This window comes from Corvus hawaiiensis, chromosome 4 (genome assembly GCF_020740725.1).
Source record: "Corvus hawaiiensis isolate bCorHaw1 chromosome 4, bCorHaw1.pri.cur, whole genome shotgun sequence".
NCBI classification, from domain to species: Eukaryota; Metazoa; Chordata; class Aves; order Passeriformes; family Corvidae; genus Corvus; species Corvus hawaiiensis.
Window position 1 is genome coordinate 32,701,933 of NC_063216.1, and position 22,560 is coordinate 32,724,492.

At 37.6% G+C, this 22,560-nt stretch overlaps 1 protein-coding gene across 4 annotated transcripts in view; it reads left to right on the top strand.

Moving 5' to 3' along the window:
• The window catches only part of UHRF1BP1L (UHRF1 binding protein 1 like), a 51,935-nt gene extending 38,173 nt beyond the window's left edge, over positions 1-13,762 (top strand). For 2 of the 4 annotated variants that reach the window (XM_048300503.1, XM_048300502.1), the window contains 6 exons: positions 813-949; positions 1,650-1,800; positions 5,746-6,002; positions 8,164-8,272; positions 10,862-11,031; positions 11,727-13,762. In XM_048300503.1, the coding sequence (XP_048156460.1) occupies positions 813-949; positions 1,650-1,800; positions 5,746-6,002; positions 8,164-8,272; positions 10,862-11,031; positions 11,727-11,852 (950 nt within the window). In that variant the 3' untranslated portion in view covers positions 11,853-13,762. Of the gene's footprint in view, positions 1-812; positions 950-1,649; positions 1,801-5,745; positions 6,003-8,163; positions 8,273-9,774; positions 9,975-10,861; positions 11,032-11,726 lie in introns of those variants that run through there. The other 2 variants (XR_007203024.1, XM_048300505.1) reach the window with 2 other exon arrangements.
• Positions 13,763-22,560: the final 8,798 nt, after the last annotated feature.

A 22,560-nucleotide genomic window follows, 5' to 3' on the forward strand; every position in this document is an offset into this window, starting at 1 on the left:
TCCTAGCTATTGACTGTCTTAATAGCAAGTATTTGTCCAATTTTTGCTCATCTGTGCATATACTCATGAAATAATTTTCTCATGTCAGGAAATAGAGTAAGAAGACCTTATTGCTACCTCTTTTCTGATAATTCTACTTTGCATAAAGACTGACTATTTTTTTCTGTAGGATTTCTCTTCAGTCTAGAGCAATAATGAGAAGACTGTTTCACTTGCAAGCCTGTTACATATTTGAATTGTAGGAGTATTCCTGCATGTGTTTGTGTGGGAGTGTACCATAAAATATGTTTTCCATTTAAAATAACCTTTATATGTCTTTTTAGCTTGTTAAACAATATTTAACTGCAGGTTAAGTATCAATGCTTTCCAGTTGTCAAGGAAACATTATCATCATTGCCCTGATGAAAGTATATGTAGCTTATTTCTCTAAACATACAAACACAGACATCTGCTCTAAAAGCACTGTGCAGTATTTTAGACACACAACTTGGAATTTTTTTTCCTGGCTGGATCACATTTATTTGGAAGACTAAAAAATGCCTTCACAGTTTCTTTTAACAATGCATGTAGAGTGCTGTTCTGGTTTTGTCACTATATCCTGCTTTACTTTTGATTAGCATTTAGAACTTTGAACTCTCTGTAAGAGGAATGGATTTGGCAGTTCAATCATAAATATTTGTTTAATAAGCCATTCAGCTCATGTTAAAAAATGAGTTTTTTATGAGTAGCAGACACTGCCTTTATTTTTAATGTAGGAGTGATTCAGATTATGCTGTGCTAACTTTGTGTTTTTTCTGATGTATATATGGAAGGTATTACAGCCACAAACTATCAAAGGCCATCAGAAAATGCCCACGAAGGAGGCACGGTGATTGAAAATTGTGATGGGTCATCTCCAGATGCCATGAGTGCTGCTTCAGAAAATGCCCATGAGACTAGTGAAGAAATGGTAATATTATTGTATTCCATTAGAATACATGATTCTGTAAATTAAACCTTAAAACAGAACTAAAATGGTTGCTTTTAGAGGTGATTTTTCAAGTCATTAGAAAATTGAATCCAAAATAGTAGTAATGATGATGGACACACATCATCTGATACCAAAGCTGACTTAACTCTGGCTTCTACTTCTTTCTTAAAAATACTGCAACCCAGGAAATAGAGGAAAAGGGCTGACTACTATGCAGATAGCCAAAGTTTAGTAGCCTATCCTAGCTCTTCAACCTGGTCTGATTCAGCACTGCAAATGCTTGGTTGTGCTTATGATATGCATAAAGTTAAATGCAGTTGTAGATATGTTGTAGGTAATGTCAGATGCATTTCAGGTACCTCATAGGTCGTGTGCTTCTCTGTCAGAGTAAGGAAAATCTGTCTCACTTCTACTGCTTTTCTAGCCAATTCTGAATTGGTGTCAGTGGGGTATAAATACAAGTGTCTGTCTTTGGACAGGCTGTTGAGCAATCCATTATGAAGCCAATGTGTACGAAAAGAAAAGAAGAAATGAGAATACTTTGTGCTTCTCTGTGAGCAAGGGTTTTGGATACAAAGGGGTATTTTTTTCCTTTTGTGGTGGAAAAGGTTTAGACATACCTTACGAACAATAATCACTGTAATTTCATTTTATAATCTTATCTGGGTCTTGTTGACAGATGTCTGTTGTGGTTTTTCAAGTATTTGGTGTTAATGGTGAAATTGACATCAGAGGAGAAGACACAGAAATATGCTTACAGGTCAACCGAGTGATACCAAACCAACTGGGAAATATTGGTGTTCGACAATATCTGTGCAGCAGAACTGTTGGTAAGAACTAACAATTCAGTGTGGTGAAATTGGAGCTGGAAGTATTTGTTATAAGTAAATAAAAATGCAAACATGGTTTTATGTTAGTATAGTAGCATCCCTTTTATGCTGGTTTAGAACTCTGATTTCTTTCTCCATTGCCATACATTAAAAAGGAAGAGTAAATAAATGGAGCTGTCTATGATGATGTGGGTGAAAAGGTGCATTGCATTGAATTCTGGTCATTAGTTTGCTTTTTTGAAAATGAAGTAAGATGCATTATATGCTGGTTTTGGCTGGGGTAGACTTAATTGTCTTCATAGTGACTAGTATGGGGCTATGTTTTGGATTTTGTTTTTGCTATTAAACTGTCTTTATCTTAAGCCATGAGTTTTCTGGCTTTTACCCTTCCAGTTTTCTCCCCGATCCCACTGGCGGGGGAGCGAGTGGGAGGCTGTGTGGGTCTTGACTGCTGGCAGGGTGGAACCTTGACACATTGCATTGTGGTACTGTTTTGTGAAGATGGAGCTCCTTTATGACTCTAATAGTACTTTGCCTAGTGTACCTTCCTGTGAAGGAAAGTTTCTTTTCTTCAGGATTAGTTTCTCTAGATTAAATGACACAAACTGTTTAAACAGACTTATAATACGTGGTTTAAGAAAATTTTAAAAATTTCCTGTCAGGAAATATGAGCTTTAAAGATAGACAACTGTTTTTGGGTTTTTTGTTTGTTTTGGTTTTTTGGTTGGTTTTTGGGGTTTTTTAAGCTTGATACAAAGAGTGTAGTTTCATGCCAGATATTTTCACAACTCGATCAATCAGTGTCTTGTCAGAGCTGTTCTTGGCCATGAGTACAATATATACATTCTTTGCCAGAAAACTGAGTTCTCATAGGGTGAGGTTTCTTCCTTGGCGTGATGTTTTGGCATGGAAGTTCATGTCACAGTCTGCTTTGCTCCTCTCTGCCAGCCTTCTACGTGGATAGCTGGATGTAAGCTCTTTTGCACTGTGGGTTTTTTGGGGCAGATCCCTGATGCACCTGCATCTGGTTCAGCTCCTTTCCCAGGAAATAGCTATAGCAGCTGTTGGCTGCCATTTTGTATTCCAACCTTCTATCAGCATGGATTTTGTTCAGGAGGTGCTTCAGCTTCAGAGGTGGTACAGCCTTTGATGCCCTGGCTAAAGAATCCATTTACTGGTAAGCTGAGCCATTGCCAGCAGCTGCTGCCTGAGCAGCTGTTGCATGATTCAAGCATCTGAGGGCAAGGAGGAGGTCCAGCAGGGAGGACTCATGACTGGCCTTCAGTTCATACAGCAGGCAAATTGATTTCTGGTTATCTGCCATATCCTCTGTAAAAGCCAGAGGGAGTAAATAATATGAACATGCCACCTTCCTGCTCTTGTGTGTATCTACAACTAGAACCTGCTTCCTCTGGTAATGATAATGCTTCTCAGCTGGTAATGAGAGGCTTGTGCACTGTCTGATTATTTCGTGGACAAAAAGGTTGTAACATGATTGGGATCTCCAAATACTTCCACTTTGTATCTCTTCCTTTCTTTTTCTGATGAGTGCCTGAAGGGGTGAGGCAACACCACTTTTTTTGGTTTTTTGTGCATTGCTGGTTACTCCCATTCTGTGATGTACATCTTCTCTCTGCTGATCTTTTCTTCTCTCTGCTGTAGAGCTGTGATTTCTGTACTGTCAGGAACATTCTGCAGCTGTTGCTGCTCCCCATCTCCCATATTCATTTCTGTTAGAAGAACAAAGGGAGAAGAAGTTTGGAAAAAGCTGGAGAATCAGATCAAAAGAGACTATTTAAGAGTTAACGGTAATAAAATACAACTAAAAGAACAAATGAGCAAATGTCTATGATAATATCCCAATAAAAGCAACCTCCCCCTTCAAGACCTTTAATAAAACTTTCTCAAGTGCTGCATTAACAATTGTAACCAGTAACCTGACGAACCATTCAAAGCAGTGAATACTCAAGTTGTAATTACAGTCTAGAAGGTGTTCTGGATGAAAATAACTATTTAAAGCCTACTATACTGTTAATTCAGTAGATGTAGAAAGGGAGAAATGTGGCTAAAAGCTGGACTAAGTTGAGGGCAACATGGCAGCTGTGCAGTTCCCTGCAGGGCTGGATGCAGGACTGCAGCTTTATCAGATCTTGCCTGGCAGCAAAACCAAAAGAAGGTGGGGCTGGAGTATAGCAGAGGTATTGTGGGAGGGCTGTGCTTTTATTGAGATATTACCATGCTTGACATGCTTGTGAGAAGGCAACAGCAGTTCACAGCAGCTTCCAAATTGTTTAATGTAATTTTTACTCCATCTTGCCATGATGCTGCCCCTTTCAGGTATCTGCAAGGTAACTAAAATTGACTCAAATCTGAGACTGAATGCATGGTCTTTTCCTCTGTTCTTTTTCTATACTTTGGATTCTTCCAGCAATGATGCAGGTACTCTCTACTGTTGCAGAAATAATTAGGGCACCTACTGCTTATTTCTTTATCTATATGTGTGAGAAGTGTATGGATGCTTGAGGAAAACGAAGTTTCCCAAACCAGTTGCAGAGATTCATTGAATAGAGTGGTCATTGTTCTTCTGTCTGGAAAGCTTCCCTTCTTCTCCTGGGCTGCTGGTAGTTTATTCACTTCTGTCTGGACTGAGCCTAAAAAGATAGCTAATACCTGATACGTGCAGTATGGTTTTGGTTGGTTGCTTTGTTTTTGGGGTGGGTTTTTGAGGGAAAAGGGATTATGTGATTTAGCACTTCTTAAACCTTGGAAAGATTGAAGGATGGAGTCATGGCTGTTGGTGTGGAAACCTCTATTCACAGAGGTAACAAAGGGAGAGATTCTGGTTCACAGCAGAGGCTGAAGATTCTCATGTTCATGTTGCCATTGGCCTTTGTCAGCCCAGATCGACAGTCCATACACCCTGAGTCTAGTGCCAGTAGATAAGTGTGTAAGTCCTGACTCTGCTGCTGTGCCAGGTCATCCATGAACTGGCACACTATACAGGAGGGGGAACCCAATTAATGTACAGATAGGAAGGCAAATCAATTAGTCAGCTTGCTGTAGCTCCAGGCAGTGTCTGTGGCATGATGAATTGACATAACTCAGTTGATTTTTCCTGAGTTTCTTTCTTGAGGTATCTTTCAAGTTTAAATGCTTGTTTTTTCTATAGTTACTGTGATTATGCTTCTTGTCATAGAGATGATTTCTGTAGGTCAGCTGTCATAGTGATGAGATGACTTGAGAATCCCACGGGGATAACTATACTGTACCAGAAATGGATACTACTGACCCCCCCCCCCCCCAATCTGGTTACCTTAAATTTTTATTTTAGTTTACTTTAGTTTATTATGGTTTTTAGAACTTTTTTAGTTAAATGTTGCAGTTGTCCTTACTGATTAAAGACACTGAAATTAGCAAGAAAGTGCCAGAGTTTTTTTAAGGCTCAAGTCTGTTGCCACTCAAGTAATGCACGTGTGGCCATACTTTCTATCTTACTGCATTGCTATTTATGTTTCCTAAGTCAGGAACTTCAGCTTTTCCAAGAAAATACCTGCTCTCCTCAGATAGTGAAGTGACTTCAATGTTTTTCTGAATTGAAATGTAAGGACTTAGTGGAAGAGTATGCAAAATAATTGGTTTTCCATTGTCAAGGTACCAAGGAAACACAAACTTTTTTTGTGGATGGTGATACTTCTGCATTGTCCTTTCTCTTGTCACAATGAGGTACTAGTCCTTAAATGTACTCTTTATTTTTGTACTTTGAAGTGATATACTTAGAAATTTGCTCTGAAGTTCTGTATTTGCAACACTGCCTTTTATGAATAATAGCTATATGGTACTTTATGGAAAATCCGTTGGACAATAGGGGCGGAAATAATTACATCATAATTGATTTTTTTGTACACTGCAAAATTTTAATGCAAATTTGTTTTCTTTTTGCAACAGGTTCTGACAGTAAATCTGTGGCTGGACCTGTTAATTCATCACCTGAGATTAGTCTGAGATGGGAAAGCGGGCCTAGTGCTGTTGTACATTCCCTGCTAGCTGTAAAAAATGGGTTTCTTCAGTGTCATGTGGAGAACTTCAGTGCTGAATTTCTAACATCTTCTCTTACAAACATTCAACATTTTCTAGAAGATGAAACTGTCGCAGAAGTGATGCCTATGAAGATAAAAGTTTCTAATGCAAGGATTAATTTAAAAGTATGTTAACAATGAGATACTTGGCTGCTCTAAAAAAAAATTGTATTCTCGTTTCTTTGATGATAAACTACTAATCTGGATACAGTTAACTTCAAAGAAACTGCTATCATCTCTGAAAGGTCTTTAGATAACACTAAAACAATTTTAAAATCCATAGATTTGGTTAGCTCTGTGGTATGCCTGGAGGGGAATTATCTGCATGGCCAAGTTATTTGTATGAATTAATATTTTATACTTTTTCCTCCTCTCCCAAATCTCTCTTGTAGAAGGACAGTGTCTGGGAATTTTATACGTAAGGTATATCAAGCTTCCAGAGGCACAATGTGGGTTTTTCTGGTTGGGCTTTTTGCCTAGCAAAGTATATGGTTTTCTAATTACAAACCATGGATTTTAAAGGTTATTTCTCTCTCCTAGTTGGAGGATAGTACTTGCAATGAAAATTCTGTACAAAAGAAGGAAAAGGTTATGGAATTCCAGTACAAACCACTTGAACACTGTTTCTTACAACCCAAGTTTCATGTTCTGCTCTGCCTAGAAACAGATACTAAACTATGCAAGCATTTTTCAGCACCATATCTTAAAATAGTAACATTAAGAGGACACTTCTGCTCAAGTCTCTTAGGGGGTTTTCTTTCAGACATTTGAAGAAGATGGTGAGTTCTGTGCTGCACAACCACTGAATATAAAGATAAGGACACTTTTTGGAGGGGTGTAGAACAACAGAAAAACAAACAAACATAAAGATAATTATTACATTGCTTTGGACAGTAATAATCACACATATAAACTTTGAACAAGGTGAGGACTGGAATACCAGCTCCAGTTCTACATCTGAGGCTAAGGTCTTGATTCTGCCAAGATTATTATTGACTGGAAAGGCAATTGTTTTGTGTTCTACTCAAAATGCATCAGTTTTCCTTCCCTCAGTGATACAGCCCTTCCAGCCCCTGAGGATCCTTGGGCACCCTTTTAGAGCTGTTTCTCCTTTACAGGATTAGCACAAGCATTTTCCTTAAGATCTGTGGATCTATTGCTTAGATTTCAGTGGATTACAAACATGAATGCCCAAATGCAAATAACAAAGTCTTTACATATAGTCATTTGCATTTAGAACCAGGATTGTGCTGGTTTATTGGCAAGAAGGCAGACTTAGGCAAAATGTTGAGAAAGCAGCTGCTTGAGATGGGGAATGTATATTAATAAACTGGCAACAAGATTCTGCTTGGCAGCAAAAGCACCAAAGTGCTCACTCAGCGGTGCACACAAGTCATGGTGAAGTTACTTATGATGGTTGACAAACTGCAAATTTGACATAGAGATGATTCATTTCTACAGAGTTGTTGGGTATTATAGTGTGAGAGGATATGGTTCAAATATATGCTGCATTGCCTATTCAATACAGTATGTTCTTTTATTTCTTCTGCATGAGACTTGATGCAGTGTGTTTCATGGCAAGGGAGGAATTATGAAATATTATTTTATTGTTTGCTTTTTCTACGGCAGTCTCAGTGCTGTTTCAAGAAACTTTGGAAGCTATATCTCAACAGCTTTCTTGGTACATGTTTAATGCTGATATGTATAGTTTCTGATTATACTGGCTGCCTTATTCTGTCTGACAGGGATAATGAACTATAAAGACTTCCTGGGGAGTCCCCAAAGAAGTAATTTGTGAAGTTTCTCTTCTGTTGAGTATAGTAATGTAACTAAACTGCAGCTGGTGTCATACCAAACTAAATTTTAAAAAGACAAAATCTGCTCAAGAATGATAGCTGTACCCATTCAATCTTTAAATAGTTCAAGGGAGAATCAGATACTATATAGTACAGGCTTCTTATCTGTGACTCAGGGAGCTCCTGAGCTAACAAATGTCTTGGGTTGGGGTATAGTCTTACTGAGATGTCTGTAAAAACACTTTGAAGTATTTTAGTCAGACTGTATATTGAGTTCAGCAGACTTACTCCACAGATAATTTTGAGCCTTTAATACGATCCCTGGGGGGAAAAAAAAATGGAGCCAAAGTTTAGTGGAGATCCCATTAGAAAATTCTGCTCTGTAACATTCCCTTTCAAGTTTCATTAAATCCACTTATGTTTAAATGAACATCCTAATTATCTATTTTGATTTCCTGGTAAACTCATTTTTGATTATATGTATTTTTTAGGATGACAGTCCACGTGAAAATCTCAAGGCATCTGAGCTGGTACCCATAAAACTGCATATTGACATACTCTGGATAGAAAGAAATGATGATGGCACTTTTCTCATTAGAGGTTTGTATGTTCCTCCACCTTGATATCTCAATTCTATAATCCTATTGTTTTTTCCTTTGTGCATACATGTGACTAATTATGAAAAGATAACTGATGATAATTTGTGGAAGGTATATTGCCATATACCTTAAGTCACCAAGAGGAAGACTACCTTTTTGTATAGTGTATTGGCTGTGATAACCCACAGTTGAATCGATGTGAGAGAAATAAAAATATGCTTATAATGTCATCAGGATATGCTTCATCAGTGCATATCACTTCATCATTGTAAGTTTAGGGTCCCTTTGTTGCTACAAAGCAAACAAAAAAATTGCCTTTCTTTACAGAAAGATACCAAGGTGGTTACTGTCTTTGTTGTTTTGTGTTACAGGTAGTAGTAGAAACTACTGTAAAACAAAAAACTATTTAAGAAGTACAAGTAGCAATTTTCAATTCTGTGTATCACAGTGCTGTCCTGGCAGCTCAGGGCTGGATTGCACTGAGACTTGCATTTAGAACAGTGATTTAACTTTGTATTTTTCATGAAGCATATACGTGTGCTTAGAGGGGGTTTTTTACATGCACCGGCAAATACGGAACACTCGTAACAAGGCAATACATACAGAGCTGAAACTTCACTGTTGCCTTTCACAGATATGTCAAAGAATCATAGTCTAGGTTGGAGGGAGCCTCTAGAGGTCATCTGGTCCTACTCCTACTTCCTACTCAAAGCAGGGGCAGATTCGATAAAATCGCTCAATGCTGTGTCTGGGCAAGTTTTGAGCATCAAAAAGACAATACCACAACCTGTCATAAATAATCTGTCCCAGTGTTTGGCCACTCTTATGATTAATTTTTTTGATCACGTGTAGTTGGAATTCCCATTTTTTCCAGCTTGTGTCTACTGTCTCCTGTCCTGCCATCTCAAGACAGAGGTGCTTGATAGCTTGCCAGGCACCTCAGGCACATCTGGTCCATCTTCTCCATATGCTACCACTAGGCAGGCAAAGGTGGCATTAAGATCACCCTACAGCCGTCTCATCTTCAGATTTGATGAGTGCATCTCACTCAGCCCCTCATTTGTACATCATGTGCTCTTGGCCACAATTATCTTGGTAGTCCCCTCCTGTCAGTATCTTTCTCACACATGGGAATCCAAAACTAGATGCAGTATTCTAGGTATGGTCTCACTGGTGCTGAGTAGTGGGGAGTAACAACTTCCCTCACCTTGCTAGCTATATGCTTGCCAGTACAGCCTGTATGTCCCTGGTTTTTCCTGTCAGGGCCCACTGCTGACTCATGATAAATCCTGTTGACCAAGGCCTAGAGGTCATTTCCTGCGATGTTGCTTTCTGTCTAGTTGGTCCCCAGCCTGTAGCAGAGCAAGGTTATTGACTCCCTGCTATGGGACTTCACATTGGCTTCAGCTGAACTTCATGAGGCTTCAGTCAGTCTATCTCTCCAGCCCATCAACTTTCCTCTGAAAAACAGCTATTTTTCTTTTCTTTTTTGAAACCCATCAGTGTGTCAGTCACCCACCCTTCAATTTGGTGGATTTCACAAAACTGCAGAGGGTGCACCCACCCTTTCATCCAGATCCTGGATATGTTAATCCAGCAATAAGCAATGTATTGTATGACTTTAGAGGCTGCAGGATGATCTTAATGCCCCCTTCATCCACCTGATGGGAAGGTAGAGCAAGGATGGACCAGACTTTTCAGAGGTATGCTGTGGCATGATCAATTTATTCATGTTATCTAATGCATTGTTTGAGTTAAAGATGTTCAATGCATTTTGGTCGTCTTTTTATACTAAACGTTGAAAGTTTAATAATGTAGTGAGAAAACACATAATTTTAAGGTTTCTTTCAGTTCATATTTTTTCCCTTTTGCTGAAGTGCTTTGATCCCTATTCTTTTCTTGGACTGCTCATGTACAGTGACTTCAAAGGCATAGGTCAAATGCCATCTGCACTGCAGTGATAAGTGTCTGCAGTGCTACATCTTTTGAGTCCTCATGTGTGTGGTGGGGGGGGTAATGAACAAAAAATCCTTGTTTAGAAGGAAATGCTTAAAAGACAAAAAAAGCACAAGAGTATTTTTTAGACCATGACCCTCACTTTTCCCCTTGATGTACAAGAGCATATTTTAACAGATGTTACAGTGCACTTCAGTTACAAATGCTAGAAAGTTTCTTTAATGCCAAGTAATTAAAGCTATTTTCTAATTTAAAAACTTGGTCCTGCAGGTTTATCTCACTGTGTCTTTAAATGTAAATGCAGTCTTCAGAGAACCTGGAGATAGTATGTTAATAGCAATATTAATAGTTCCCAAATTTCTGATTATTCAGAATGCATGTTCTGTGGTGATGATATGGGTCGGTATAAGAATGTGTTTATTTTCTTCAGGCTGGAAGTTACATATTGTTTCTTTCTTCCTCTAAAAGGTTATGAGTTTTAATTAAATTTTATTCTTGAATTTGATTTTGAGAGGTGAATATAAATGTACTTAGTATTATATTTGGTGTAGGTGGGTTTAATTTTTTAGTGATAAGAATAAAGCTTAAAAATTTTTTTTTGACAAAACCCCTGCACACTATTTCTGTGATATAGACAATCAAAAATTAAATGATGTGTCAAAGATGAAGAATTCAAGGGGTACATTGCAGCAAGCAGTAGGATCTGTTGAACGTAAAACACAGGACCAAGCCACGCAGACTACTTGTGAAACTCCCAGACCTTCTAAATCAAGCAGGGATTCAGCTGACTTCCTTAAAAATGAGGTATTAAGAATTGATTTTGACTTCACCTTGCCCACTCAAAATTATGTTACAATCATTATTAATCATAATTGTAAGGCTATCTGGGGGTGGGCCTGGGATATATTTCTGTTTAGAAATCTTTTAGACATGGAAAATACGGATTGTGGATATTCAAGTATGGTTCAGCAATTAATTACTGCTTTCTATATAGTGTATTAATACACTGCACACTGATTCTTTTCCTTTACATCAGAGGGAGTTTTATGAGGGAATTTTCTTCTCCCCATCTCCCTCATCCCTGTACAACACAGCTGCCAAAGACAAGGGAATTGGCTGTTGGTCAGACCCTTACTGATCTATCAGTCATACCCAGATTTTGAATGGATGAGGATAGAACTCACACATTAATTTGGCTGTTTTTCCTACCGGGTAAGAATCTGTTCCTAGAGCTTAGAAACTTGGGTCATTTCCATTCCATTCCAGAATGGAAATGGTATAGCTAAAACACTGGCTATCCCACCTTTTGAGCTAATGACATCAGCTCTCTCCATGTTCTACACTCACTGACTGAGAATCAGTTGCAATTGACACAGCCTCAACAAACCTCTGCCCAGCAATGAATGGGAGCGTTTGGTATTTTAAAAGTTGCTGTAATGGAAAAAGTTGTCAGTATGCAGGGATACTAATAGCTTTGTTTTCTAACCTAATCATTTCAGCTTATTGAAGAAAATGAATGTCTCAAACAGGAACTAGCCAAAGCCAAAATGACTCTTGCTGAGGTCCAAATGGAAAAAGACGCCCTGCTTCATCGCATGAAGAAGATGAATGTTGATCATCAGTAGGACAGTGTTCTGTTGGTGCAAGGCATCATCATCGTAACTGCAGGTGGTGGTGGCACCTAAAATACTGTCTGCAAATCACTTGAAAATGCGGTTATTTTTTTGCTTACAAAGTTTTCTCATTGCAAAAAAACAATGTTTGTGAACCAGGTACTATTCTGAAATTATCATTAAACATTGTAACTTTTTTCAGCCCATTTTAAACTGAAATGACTTTGGAAAAGTCAGTTTATACTGTACTTTATTAATTTACTGAGGAAAAAATAATTTCATCTACTTTTAATATTATCAAAGGAAATGTTATTTTTAAAATGTTTTCTGAAAAGTGGATGGTTCAGCAATGAAAGAAGGTGCCTGGGTGCATAACAGAGTCCATGTATGATGCCTCACTAACAAAGTGTACCTCTCTTTGTTAAGGTTATGTTGTTTGTTTGTTGCCAGAAGATACCTATACAAGAGGTTACATTTGCACTATGATGATAGAGGCTAGATCCTCTAGAATAGTATAGCTACTGAAAATAGAAATACCAGCCCTAAAATGGCCCTAAATTCAGTGTAATTTGCCCCGAGAGGATTTTAAGTATAATCCTCTGGTGCTATAGAGTTCTATATATCTTTTCCATATGCACTCCTAAAATAATACAGTAAATGCTGGAGAATTTAAGAGGGCATACTACTGGGCTTTCCTTCTGCATGAAGGTCCACTGTAGCTGTACAGCTGATGTAATTTAGACATTCACACTTTGTTTCTCCTCTCTCTGTGAAAAGGATGCAGGCCTGCTATAGGATCTGGCCCTTTGTGACAGGTGAGCTTTGAGCCATTTTGCATGCATGTCTGATTCCTGCACAATTCATCAGACATGCCCACGGATTTGGTTCAGTGTGTTTAAATAACTAATGTCAGTGCTTGTGAGGGGGAAAAATCCTACTGGGATTCATTAGTTGTATATTGCTTTTTTTTTTTCATAAAAAAGCTGTAGAGAGAGAATCACTTAATTACCCAATGAAATTGTGAGATTACATGAAATGTAATTATACAGTTTAAATTATGGGTGATTTGTACAAATTGAACAATAATTTTCAGCTAAAAACTGGTACAGATGAATAAGTAAAAAAGCACAACAGTGTAAAATAGAGAATATAAGAGTGTGCTTCTAAACAAATTGGGAAACAACATACAAAACCATACATGCCTGTAAGAGGTTGTCTTTGCTAGAAGTAAAACTGACTGAATAATTTAACTAGTGACCTTGAATCTGACAAATGAGTATTTTCTAATTGCTACCACAATTGTTTCTGCTCCATGGGATGTTGGAGGGAAGTTCTGTTTGTAGATAAGCAAACAAATCTCAAAAAGTACTTAGTATCCTGTGGTTTGACTTTGCATATTCAGGTTGTCAAACCAGTTTTAATTAAAATGGTTTTCATTAAATCTTTTTGGAGCACACGTAATTTGCACTGCTGAAAATAGTTATTGAAAGTGTAGATTTTAATCAAGAACTCTATGGAAGAACTGGTTCAGGCACTATTTTAAAGCCTGCCTTATGAAACCTTAGTTGAAACTCTTCTTAATGCCCATGGAAATTTTTATTTTATTATTCTGAATTAGATGAAAAAATATACACACAATGTTTCTATTAGAGAAGTGAAATACTTGTATTTCAATAGTTATATAAGACAACACAGTATTAAATATGAGTGGTGCAATTTCACATAAATATAATGTCAGATTCAGGAGGGGAGTTCTCCATTGGTTGGTACTATTAAAGTAATTCTCATTTGGTTTATCCTTGCCAAGATCTAGTTGGAATTATTCTGAAGAAAGGAATGTATAGAGTGCTTAGTAGCATGTTGCTAGAATATTACATTGAGAATTGTCTAATTTTTAAAAAGAAATAAATAGCAATATCAAATGCCTGTCTTCTTTACTACATAAGCTAAAACCTGCTTTTTTGAGAAAAACCAATCGCAAATCAAACCCAAAATAACAGCCCAGACTAGGCCTTCTGAGAACAGTTGTTGAAATTCAGGGTATCACTTCCTAGCACTTCATTATAACTGAATACATTTCTACTTCATGGCCTTTATACAGTAAAAAGCATCACCTGTGGACAGTTCAGAGGAGATGGGTGTGCTTGGTTGTGAGCTTGACAATACTGAGAGTAATTGTACTACAGCATTCTGAAATGTGTTTGGCCATTTAAAAAATTGCAGAGAGAGAGTTAACTTCTTAATGTTTGAAACTGCAAAGTTAAACTAAGCTCTTATAGGTTATACTAAGCATAGTTACAAAAAGCCTCAGAATTAAAAAAAAAAGGGCTTAATTCATCCTCAAGGCTCTGTTAGTCTTTATAACCTCCTAGACAGGAAGTTTGTACTATCAATAGAGCCTCTTGCTTTTCTTCTGCAAAGAACTAAATGGAAGATAGTTTGGAGAATTTCAGTGTATACAGAAAACTGACTCCCGAAGTCCGGTAGGAAAACTGTTACCATGTTTTATTTTACATTTTTAATGGAAATTTAAACTGGTCTACAGTTTAGCTTAACACTCTTCATCTTGTTTAGAAATGCTGGTTTAATGTCTAATGAAACTTTCACATCAGTTCACCCTAAAGAGGCTGTGCCCTTCCACAGGCTCCATCACTGAATCTTTCTGACATGTGCTGTTCCAGTTCTCACTGCAACTCTAGCTTTGTTGGTAAGCACCAGCTTTAAATCAATATTCTGGGGCCTTACAGTATTACTTATAAAAGGCGTGTTGGAGAGGGAGTTTTGTAGAGACCATACCTCCTCCAGCCCCTTCTGCCTAAGTCATTTATTTCCCAGTTTCAATAGCCATGTCTGTTTGTACACTGTCTCCCTTAGGAAATTACTTGGGAGTCTTAAACTAGGATCACAAGTGATCTCTAAAGGGTAACTGCTAGCTGCAGAAAGGTTCCTACGTCTGCCATGATAATGGTTATCTTTATTCAAAATAATTTTATAATAAATGTAAGGAGAATGTGATAGATCAAGCATCTACAATTCCAAGAGTACAAAATGTATGTAAGTGCTGCAGAAGCAAACTCCCCGCAGTGACCAGATTTCAGGTAAGTAACGATGGACACAATGGTTTCTACATAGAAAAATGTGCTCACATTGGTCTAGTTCTTAAAATATTCATCACAAAATGCTTGAAGAAGATTTTCAGCTCACTGTTGCCATCTGCACATTTTAGAGAGTACATCGGATTCCAGTTCAGCTGTTGATGTAAGTGAATGTCTTTTTATCTGTTGTAGGAACAGAACATCACCTTGCTAATTTGTTAAGTAGCAATTAAATTGTGGGCACTTGCTGTGAAATCCACCAATTCACCCCTCCCAGTAGGGAAATTAGTTTTTTGACAGCCCTGCAATACAACCTTATCTTTTTTTAATTCCGACCCATGCCACTTCACTTTTGCTGACTGGCTTTTGAATAGCAGCCCCATTTCCTGTGCCTCAGCAAAGATGCGTGTCCTTGTGAACCCAGTGGCAGGCTTTGTAGTGCTGAAGCACGGCTCTCGTGCTGAGGCTAACGTGTGGCTTCCAGTGGTGCAGCACCAAGCAGCGTGCTCAGCTCACTCTGCTGAGTTCTCTGGCAGTGACCTCCTCATCTTAGTAACAACAGGAAACCTGAAAGCAGAAGCAGCACAAAGATGGTGCTAAACGGCATTAAGGGATGCAAAACTTGGATAGGAATAGTGATCTTTGCTGGAGGAACAAGGCTTTGTTTCTCAATAAAATTAGGAAAAAGCATAAAGATTGCTGGTAAATAGAAGCTGTGTAGTTACAGTTGTTTACAGTTCTAGGTATTTTTAGCATGCTTATATAAAAACTTAAATTGTCTGATTTTAAAGTTTATGAAAGATATTTTTGATCACTTCAATATTTCAAGAACTTTTTTGTAACTCACAGCTTCTCAGATACTGTAGAATGTCTTGCAAGTATGTCTCATGCTACTTGCTAGCTGAAACACATTTGCAGGAATTAAATCTTTAAAAATCAACTAAACTCTTGATAGTCTGTGTTTTCTCCCAAAATAACGGGTAACTTCTGCATCCCAACAAGATGAATCTTTCAATTGCCACCTAATTAAAAAAGCAGATAATAACTTTTTTTAAAGGCAATTTTTGGTTTTATCTGCCATTGCCTAAGCCACTCCTAAGCAGTTACATTAAAGTATCTGTAATTTATTATTTCTTCACTATCTCCTGCCTTTCTTTTTGTTGCCATCACTGTCTTTAGTATGAGTGGAAGTAGAATATATGTATTTCCTAAAGCTTTCCACCATGTAATCTCAGTATTAAATCTTACATAGTTTTAAGAATCTCTGAAAGCACTGTTTTGGAAGTAAAAATAAGATGTACTTATGCTGTATCTTCTGTGAGAGTAAGATGGGAGTGTGTGGAGCATAATGCATGAACTGGTTAATGCATTTTTCCTAGGACAGAGTATGTTTGAAACCACCATGATTTAATTTGAGTTAGATAATTGGTAAGTATTTTAAACATTTGACAGAGACACGAACAAATGAGCGCTTCAGAAGTGATAGTCTGAGGCAGTAAGTGCTGAATAAAGAGGCAGCCTCTATGCAACTTACCTGTGGAACAAATCTGCAAACCTCAATACGCCACTACCACGGAAGGTGCAACTGCCAGAAACAACTTCTGTCAGTGTAATTATATTGTTCTGGTAACCGTGGAGTTTTTGAGCACTGGACAATCCTTTTGCGATGAGAATGAGCATCTCGCAGTCTCTGAAGGTTAATATTTCAGCGATCAGAAAAGCCGCGCTGAGGTGCGGGTGTTTCGGTGCAGGTTGGGGTACAGCCGCGCCGCCCCCGCTGAGCAGCGCTGCCGCCAGGTGGCGGTGCGGGAGCCACTCCGGGGGGCACCACTCTGGGAAGCGTCAGCGTACAGCCTGGCCTCCCATAAACTTCTCATGATCAGTTTCATAACATCACTTTAAATCTGAGGGCTTGGATTTTTTTTTCAAACTTAGATAGCTTAGCTTTGTTTATACTGTCTTCTTTATGGCATATGTTTCCCTCTTTAAGTAAATCACATGAACTGCCTAAACAGTGTCAGAAGAAGGATTTTCTACCCCCTTTTAGCTTTAAATAAATTCCAAAAACTTATTTTCTCCACATATTGTCCCTTTTATGGTAAGATTTTTTCAAGAATTTTTGTGCTTCATCATTATCTCTTAAAAGCGTAGAATAAATTTTTCTTGTTTTCTCATCATTATATAGATTAAAAGCTCCACCGTGATATCATCAATTTATTTGTTCCATTTCCTTGCTAACTAGAAAAAACCCTCGTTTCTAATAAAAGGAGCATATAGAGAGGTTCCCTATGTTTCTTTGGGAATAACCAAGTGTAATCCTTTAAAAAAGTTTACCTTACTCACCTTTGCCAGATGGTAATCTAGCATGACAGTTTATATTAACACCATAGTGTGTGGTAAGTGATCTGGAGTTACTTCTTTTTATATCCTGTTTGGCTATTCAAAAACTTGCAGGCAGAATGACTAAGCAGAGAGAAAAGCAATTTATATAAAATTTACTGTAGGAATGGGGTCGCTTTATTTTTGTCAAATAGAGAAAATAGCATAGAAAGCAGCTGTCTCTTCATTCCTCTGGAATCTTAATGTAGTTTTTTCCTTCCGCTTGTTTTTAATTCTATTTCCAACAAGAGGCTGCAACTTAGGATAGGTACAAGGGAGAGTTTTTTAAGGTGTCATCCTGCAGTGCCACATACTAGGACATGTTGCAGAATGTGACAATATAATGGACACGAGCATGATCACAGCTGCTTTCCTGAACTGAGTTTAATGTAGAAATGAGGCTTCTCTGTTCAAACTTAACAGGAAGATAGCAGGAAGTCTCCTGAAAAACCACTTCTTTCTAAAAATGAGATTTGCTCTTTCTGCAGTATTCACCAGACCTTTTGAGTGTGTGTGTGTGTGTATATATATATATATGAGAATACTTATACAACAGCTTTCTTAAAGAATTATAAAAAAAATGTCACCCCCAGCATTTCATTTCCTATCCAGAAGTAATGTAAGAAATATGGTAAGTTGCAGTTGCATTGAGAAACTCTTTAAAGCAGTATCAGTGCTATTTGCTTTAACTGGATCCTAAATCTTCCCAAATCACTAACAGCTGGCAACGTAACTCATGGAAAACTACAAGTTAAGTTCCAAGCTCATACTCATCTGAAGATATATCTGAAAGCGGTCATGACCTGAATGCTGTTGTTAAACCTTCCTTTGCAATTATCAGAAACATTTTCAGCTCATGCAACAGGAAAGTATTCCTTCAAAGTCATAATGTTAAGAAGATTTAAAAGACTCCTTGAAATGGGACTTGACAAAATACTTCAGCAGGCAAAGGCAACCTAGAGTTAATCTCTTTGGCCTTCTCATTATGCAAAACATGTCTCTTGTTTAGCTACTGTAAGTCAATGAGGAAAAAGGGGAGAGTTTGAAATAAGCATAGGGAAAACAATACACTAGAACAAATTCTGAGCACTTTATTCATGAGAATGTCTTCCTACGTGGCTGAATATCTTTCATCCTTAATGTCAGTGTGGCTGCCTTTAAATCCACAGCTGCTGGAATCAAAAGGAATATTTTTACTTAGCAGCAAATAGTAATTTAAAGGCAGTAACAGATTTATTTTTTTCTTCTCCATCTGGTGATAAAACTCATATATGGAGCAACATCATACTGCATGTGTTAGCTAGCTATTAACTGACAAACATTGTCATAATCTCCCACTTTGCTGATGTCCTTTCATTTTAAGGATCCTTAGAAACTTCTTATGCCAATCAGGAGAACCTACATAAAGTGGGATTTATGAATAACAGGAAATTTACTTATCAGATACTCAGTATCCAATCTCACCCACTCTACCATTCCTGATATCCATGGGAAATGGGCCTGCCAGAAGAATCTGAGCCTGAAACACTGGAGGTGAAGTTACTGTGAGAACTTAATTGAAGCTGTGTGTAACTAAGAAAGGATGAGGCAGAGCTGTAGCACAAACACATCCTCGGCATGATGTACATTTTCACTACAACCACCCTAACAGGGTAATCTTCCCTGTGAGAAAGACAGGGTTGTATTATAGAAGGAAGTAGAAAAGAGAGACTGAGAGTTTCTATGAAAGGAAATTTAAAAATTGCAGCAAGAGAGAAATGCACAATAAACAGACAAACTGAATACTAATTAAAGCAGGTGCTATGAACATTTAGTTACTGTATACACAAAGTGCGTTAGATGGGCTACATTACAAAATGTATCAAAGCATTCAAAATAACTGGAAAATACGGTTTTATGTAAAAACAATCCTACCTGAAAAAAAAGAAACTGATTTGGCTTCCACAGCAAATCTGTTGTTTCCTTGCTCAGGTGGTGGTGGTGGTGAAATGTTTCAGTCTCTCCTCACGAGAAACAAGTGATAGGGCAAGAGGAAATGGCCTCATGTTGCAGTAGGGGAGGTTTAGGTTGGATAATAGGAAAAATTTCTGGACCAAAAGGGTTGTCAAGCACTGGAACAGTCTGTCCAGGGTAGTGGTAGAGTCACCATCACTGAAGGTGTTTAAAAGACGTGTAGATGTGACACTTATGGACACAGTCCAGTGGTGGACTTGGCAGTGATGGGCCAATGGTGGGGCTTGATGACCTTAAAGGTCTTTTCCAACCTGAATATTTCTGTGTAAAGGGATTGGGCTAATGCAGGGTGGTGTCTTCACTGGGATATTTCTGAGAAAAGCATTCATTTGATGAAATACTAACATAGAAATAAAACTGGGCAGTTCCATATTTTGATATTTCAAATTTAAAAATGTTTTATTGAATCTTCAATATAAAAGGGCATGATGTGATAAGTAGTAGTGTCATAGAAGTTCATTAATTTGCCATTACAAAACCTGTTTTCAAAAAACTAGTGTGTGGCAGGTCCAGAGGTGTGAAAAGAGGAAACAAATGTAAGAAAACAGCAGTTACCAGATTTATGTGCCTTCAGAATTTTCCTACTTGAATTATTCATCCTACTTTAGTTATTCACCCAGCTTTATTGGAGGTAGATCTTTTTAGTTCCAATTTGTTATATACGTAATTATTTGATTAAAGATTACTTTGCATTAATTATTGCATATTTTTCTAGGATTATGCCATATTTGCATATCCATAGCAGAGGGTGTCTCTGTACTTTCTATTCTCTTAATAGAGTATGGAAATAGAACATCTATCACAAATAGCTGCACCAGTTTGCTTCCAGTGTGAAAGAATGCAAAGATTAATTCCTAAATGTGTTTTTCTAAATCAGCTCCAGTTAGAAGAGTGTCACGTATATGCTGGCATTCCTGTAGTTCTCTCTGCTACCTTTGCTACTGATGCTCTGGGGTAGGTCAGCACGCTATTGTGTTCATGAAACATTAATCTTACATGTAATAATTTTTTGTGCATGGTTCTTCCTCTGAGATCTTAGCTTTAACTTAGCTGCTGAAACAAAATCAGGGCTTTTTGCCTGGGGTTGATAGTCACCTTCAGTTCAGATGAGTAAGTGTAAATCAAATTAATTGGCTGGTTTAGCCACAGACTTCACCAATTATTTTTTTGGACCGAGACCTATTGTATTGTTAGAAGGCTCAAAATGAGGGAGTTGCACATCAGCAAACAAATTACTCATGTTAATATTTTCCTGTGTAATCTAGTTACATAAGAGGTAATTGAGATTAAGAAATTCACTGCATAACCATGTCCTCATGCAAAAAGCAATAACTTTCTTCTCTAGGCAGTGCAGGACTAGCTTTCTAATTTTAATAAACACTCTATAATATTGTTTTGTGGGGCTTGAAGAAGTAATTGAGAATGAAGAACCTTTTTACTGTTGGGCTAACTGAATAAAATACATTGGGGCCCTAATCTTGTGCTAGGAGCAAAGTACCAGCTTCACAAAATTAGTTTCTGACAAATTTGATATTAATTGGGCTTTTTTGACAGACAGTAGCAGTACCCTTAACATCAGAATAACTGCATGGTTGTATATGTACTGTACAAAACCACAGTAAACAATGTGCTGCGTATTTTAATTTACATACAACAACTCCATTAAACGACACTCTTACACAAGGCAGTAACCTGAGATAAAACAGATTAGCAAGATGATGAGCACAGTTTACATACCTGTTATTTGTGCTGTGTTGCTATCAGTGTGCACACATACAGGTCCATACTAAAATGCCATTTCTCAGAATAAAAGCACATGCTTCCAAGTAGAATACAAAGCAACCCCAAGCCTATTCTAAATTAAAATATTTGAATGAAAACAATATATTAACATGGTTTAAGTCTGTCCCCTGACCACTGTGATTCTTAAGTTCTTGTTTAGGAAAAATAATGGGTAATTGTTTTATATTTACCTTTTCCATGCCACTTATTTAATATACTTCTATTTGTATCTCCCTATGGTTATAATTTTTTAAAAGTTGAAGAGGCCTCATCTATTTAGGCTTTAAGAACCTGTACGTACTATACATCTTATTATAGCTCTTCTCCTTTACTGTACCTTGCTTAGTTCTGATGTAATGTTTTGGAGACAGGACAATATGTCAGTGGTCTTACACACTGACATATTGATGCTCATTTCCTTTCCTAATAATTCCCAATAATTTTATTTGCCGTTTTGACTACCATATAGCATTAAATGGGTATTTTTATAGAAATGTATGGAGATGTAACAGAAGTTTTGGAATTGTAAAAGGGGAATCCAAAATATCCCTCCACTAGAGAATTATTCCATTGTTTTGTCAACGTTGAGTTCCACCTTCTGTTTTACTATCTACTAGAACAATGTACTCTTTCATACTCAGTTTTAGTCCAAGCTATTCTGAAACCTGTCGTTTTGATACTTTATTTCACTTCATATTTTCTTCAGAGGCTCTTTATGAGCAGTGCAGGTCCTACGAGAGACCTCCACATAGTGGTCCTGACAACCTCTCACCAATGTGAAAACTGGTCACTCTTCCCCCCTTTTACTTTACTTCCTTTAACCAATTGTCCACTCACAAGCAAATCATCCCTCTTAATAACAATTTGATTTCTTTAAAAGTATTATCTGAGGACCTTGTCAAAAGCTTTTCGGAAAGCCAAATACAACCTATTGATTGACTGGCAATTTTCTATATGCTCTTTGACTCCTCCAAAGAACTCTAATAGAAACACAAGACATGACTTTCTTCTCCAAAAGCTGTACTGAATCTTCACTGTTGTATGCAGCCAGGTGTCTAACAATTCTGGAAGCATGCAAATCAGACTCAGTAGTTCTCCAGGTCCCCCTTCAAGCCCCTTAGGAGTTATCAGGATCACATTTGCCACCTTCTACTCATCTAGCACAAGGCAAATTGAAACAATAGCTCACACGTCATCATTTTAATTTCATGAGTGTTAGATCTGAGGTTCTTCAGAGTCTTTAGAGAATTGAATCTGGTCCAGGCGAGTTATTTTGATCTATTGATTTGTTTCAACACAGTCTTTTCTTATGGGACTGTAACTTCAGTTAACACCTTGGACTTGGCCTGTAAAGAAAGGCCCTGGTAGTTGAAACATCAACCACTTTTTCACCACAAATAGTTATACTCACTGGAAAAAAAAACCTGGCCAGACCAAGAATCCCATGCAAA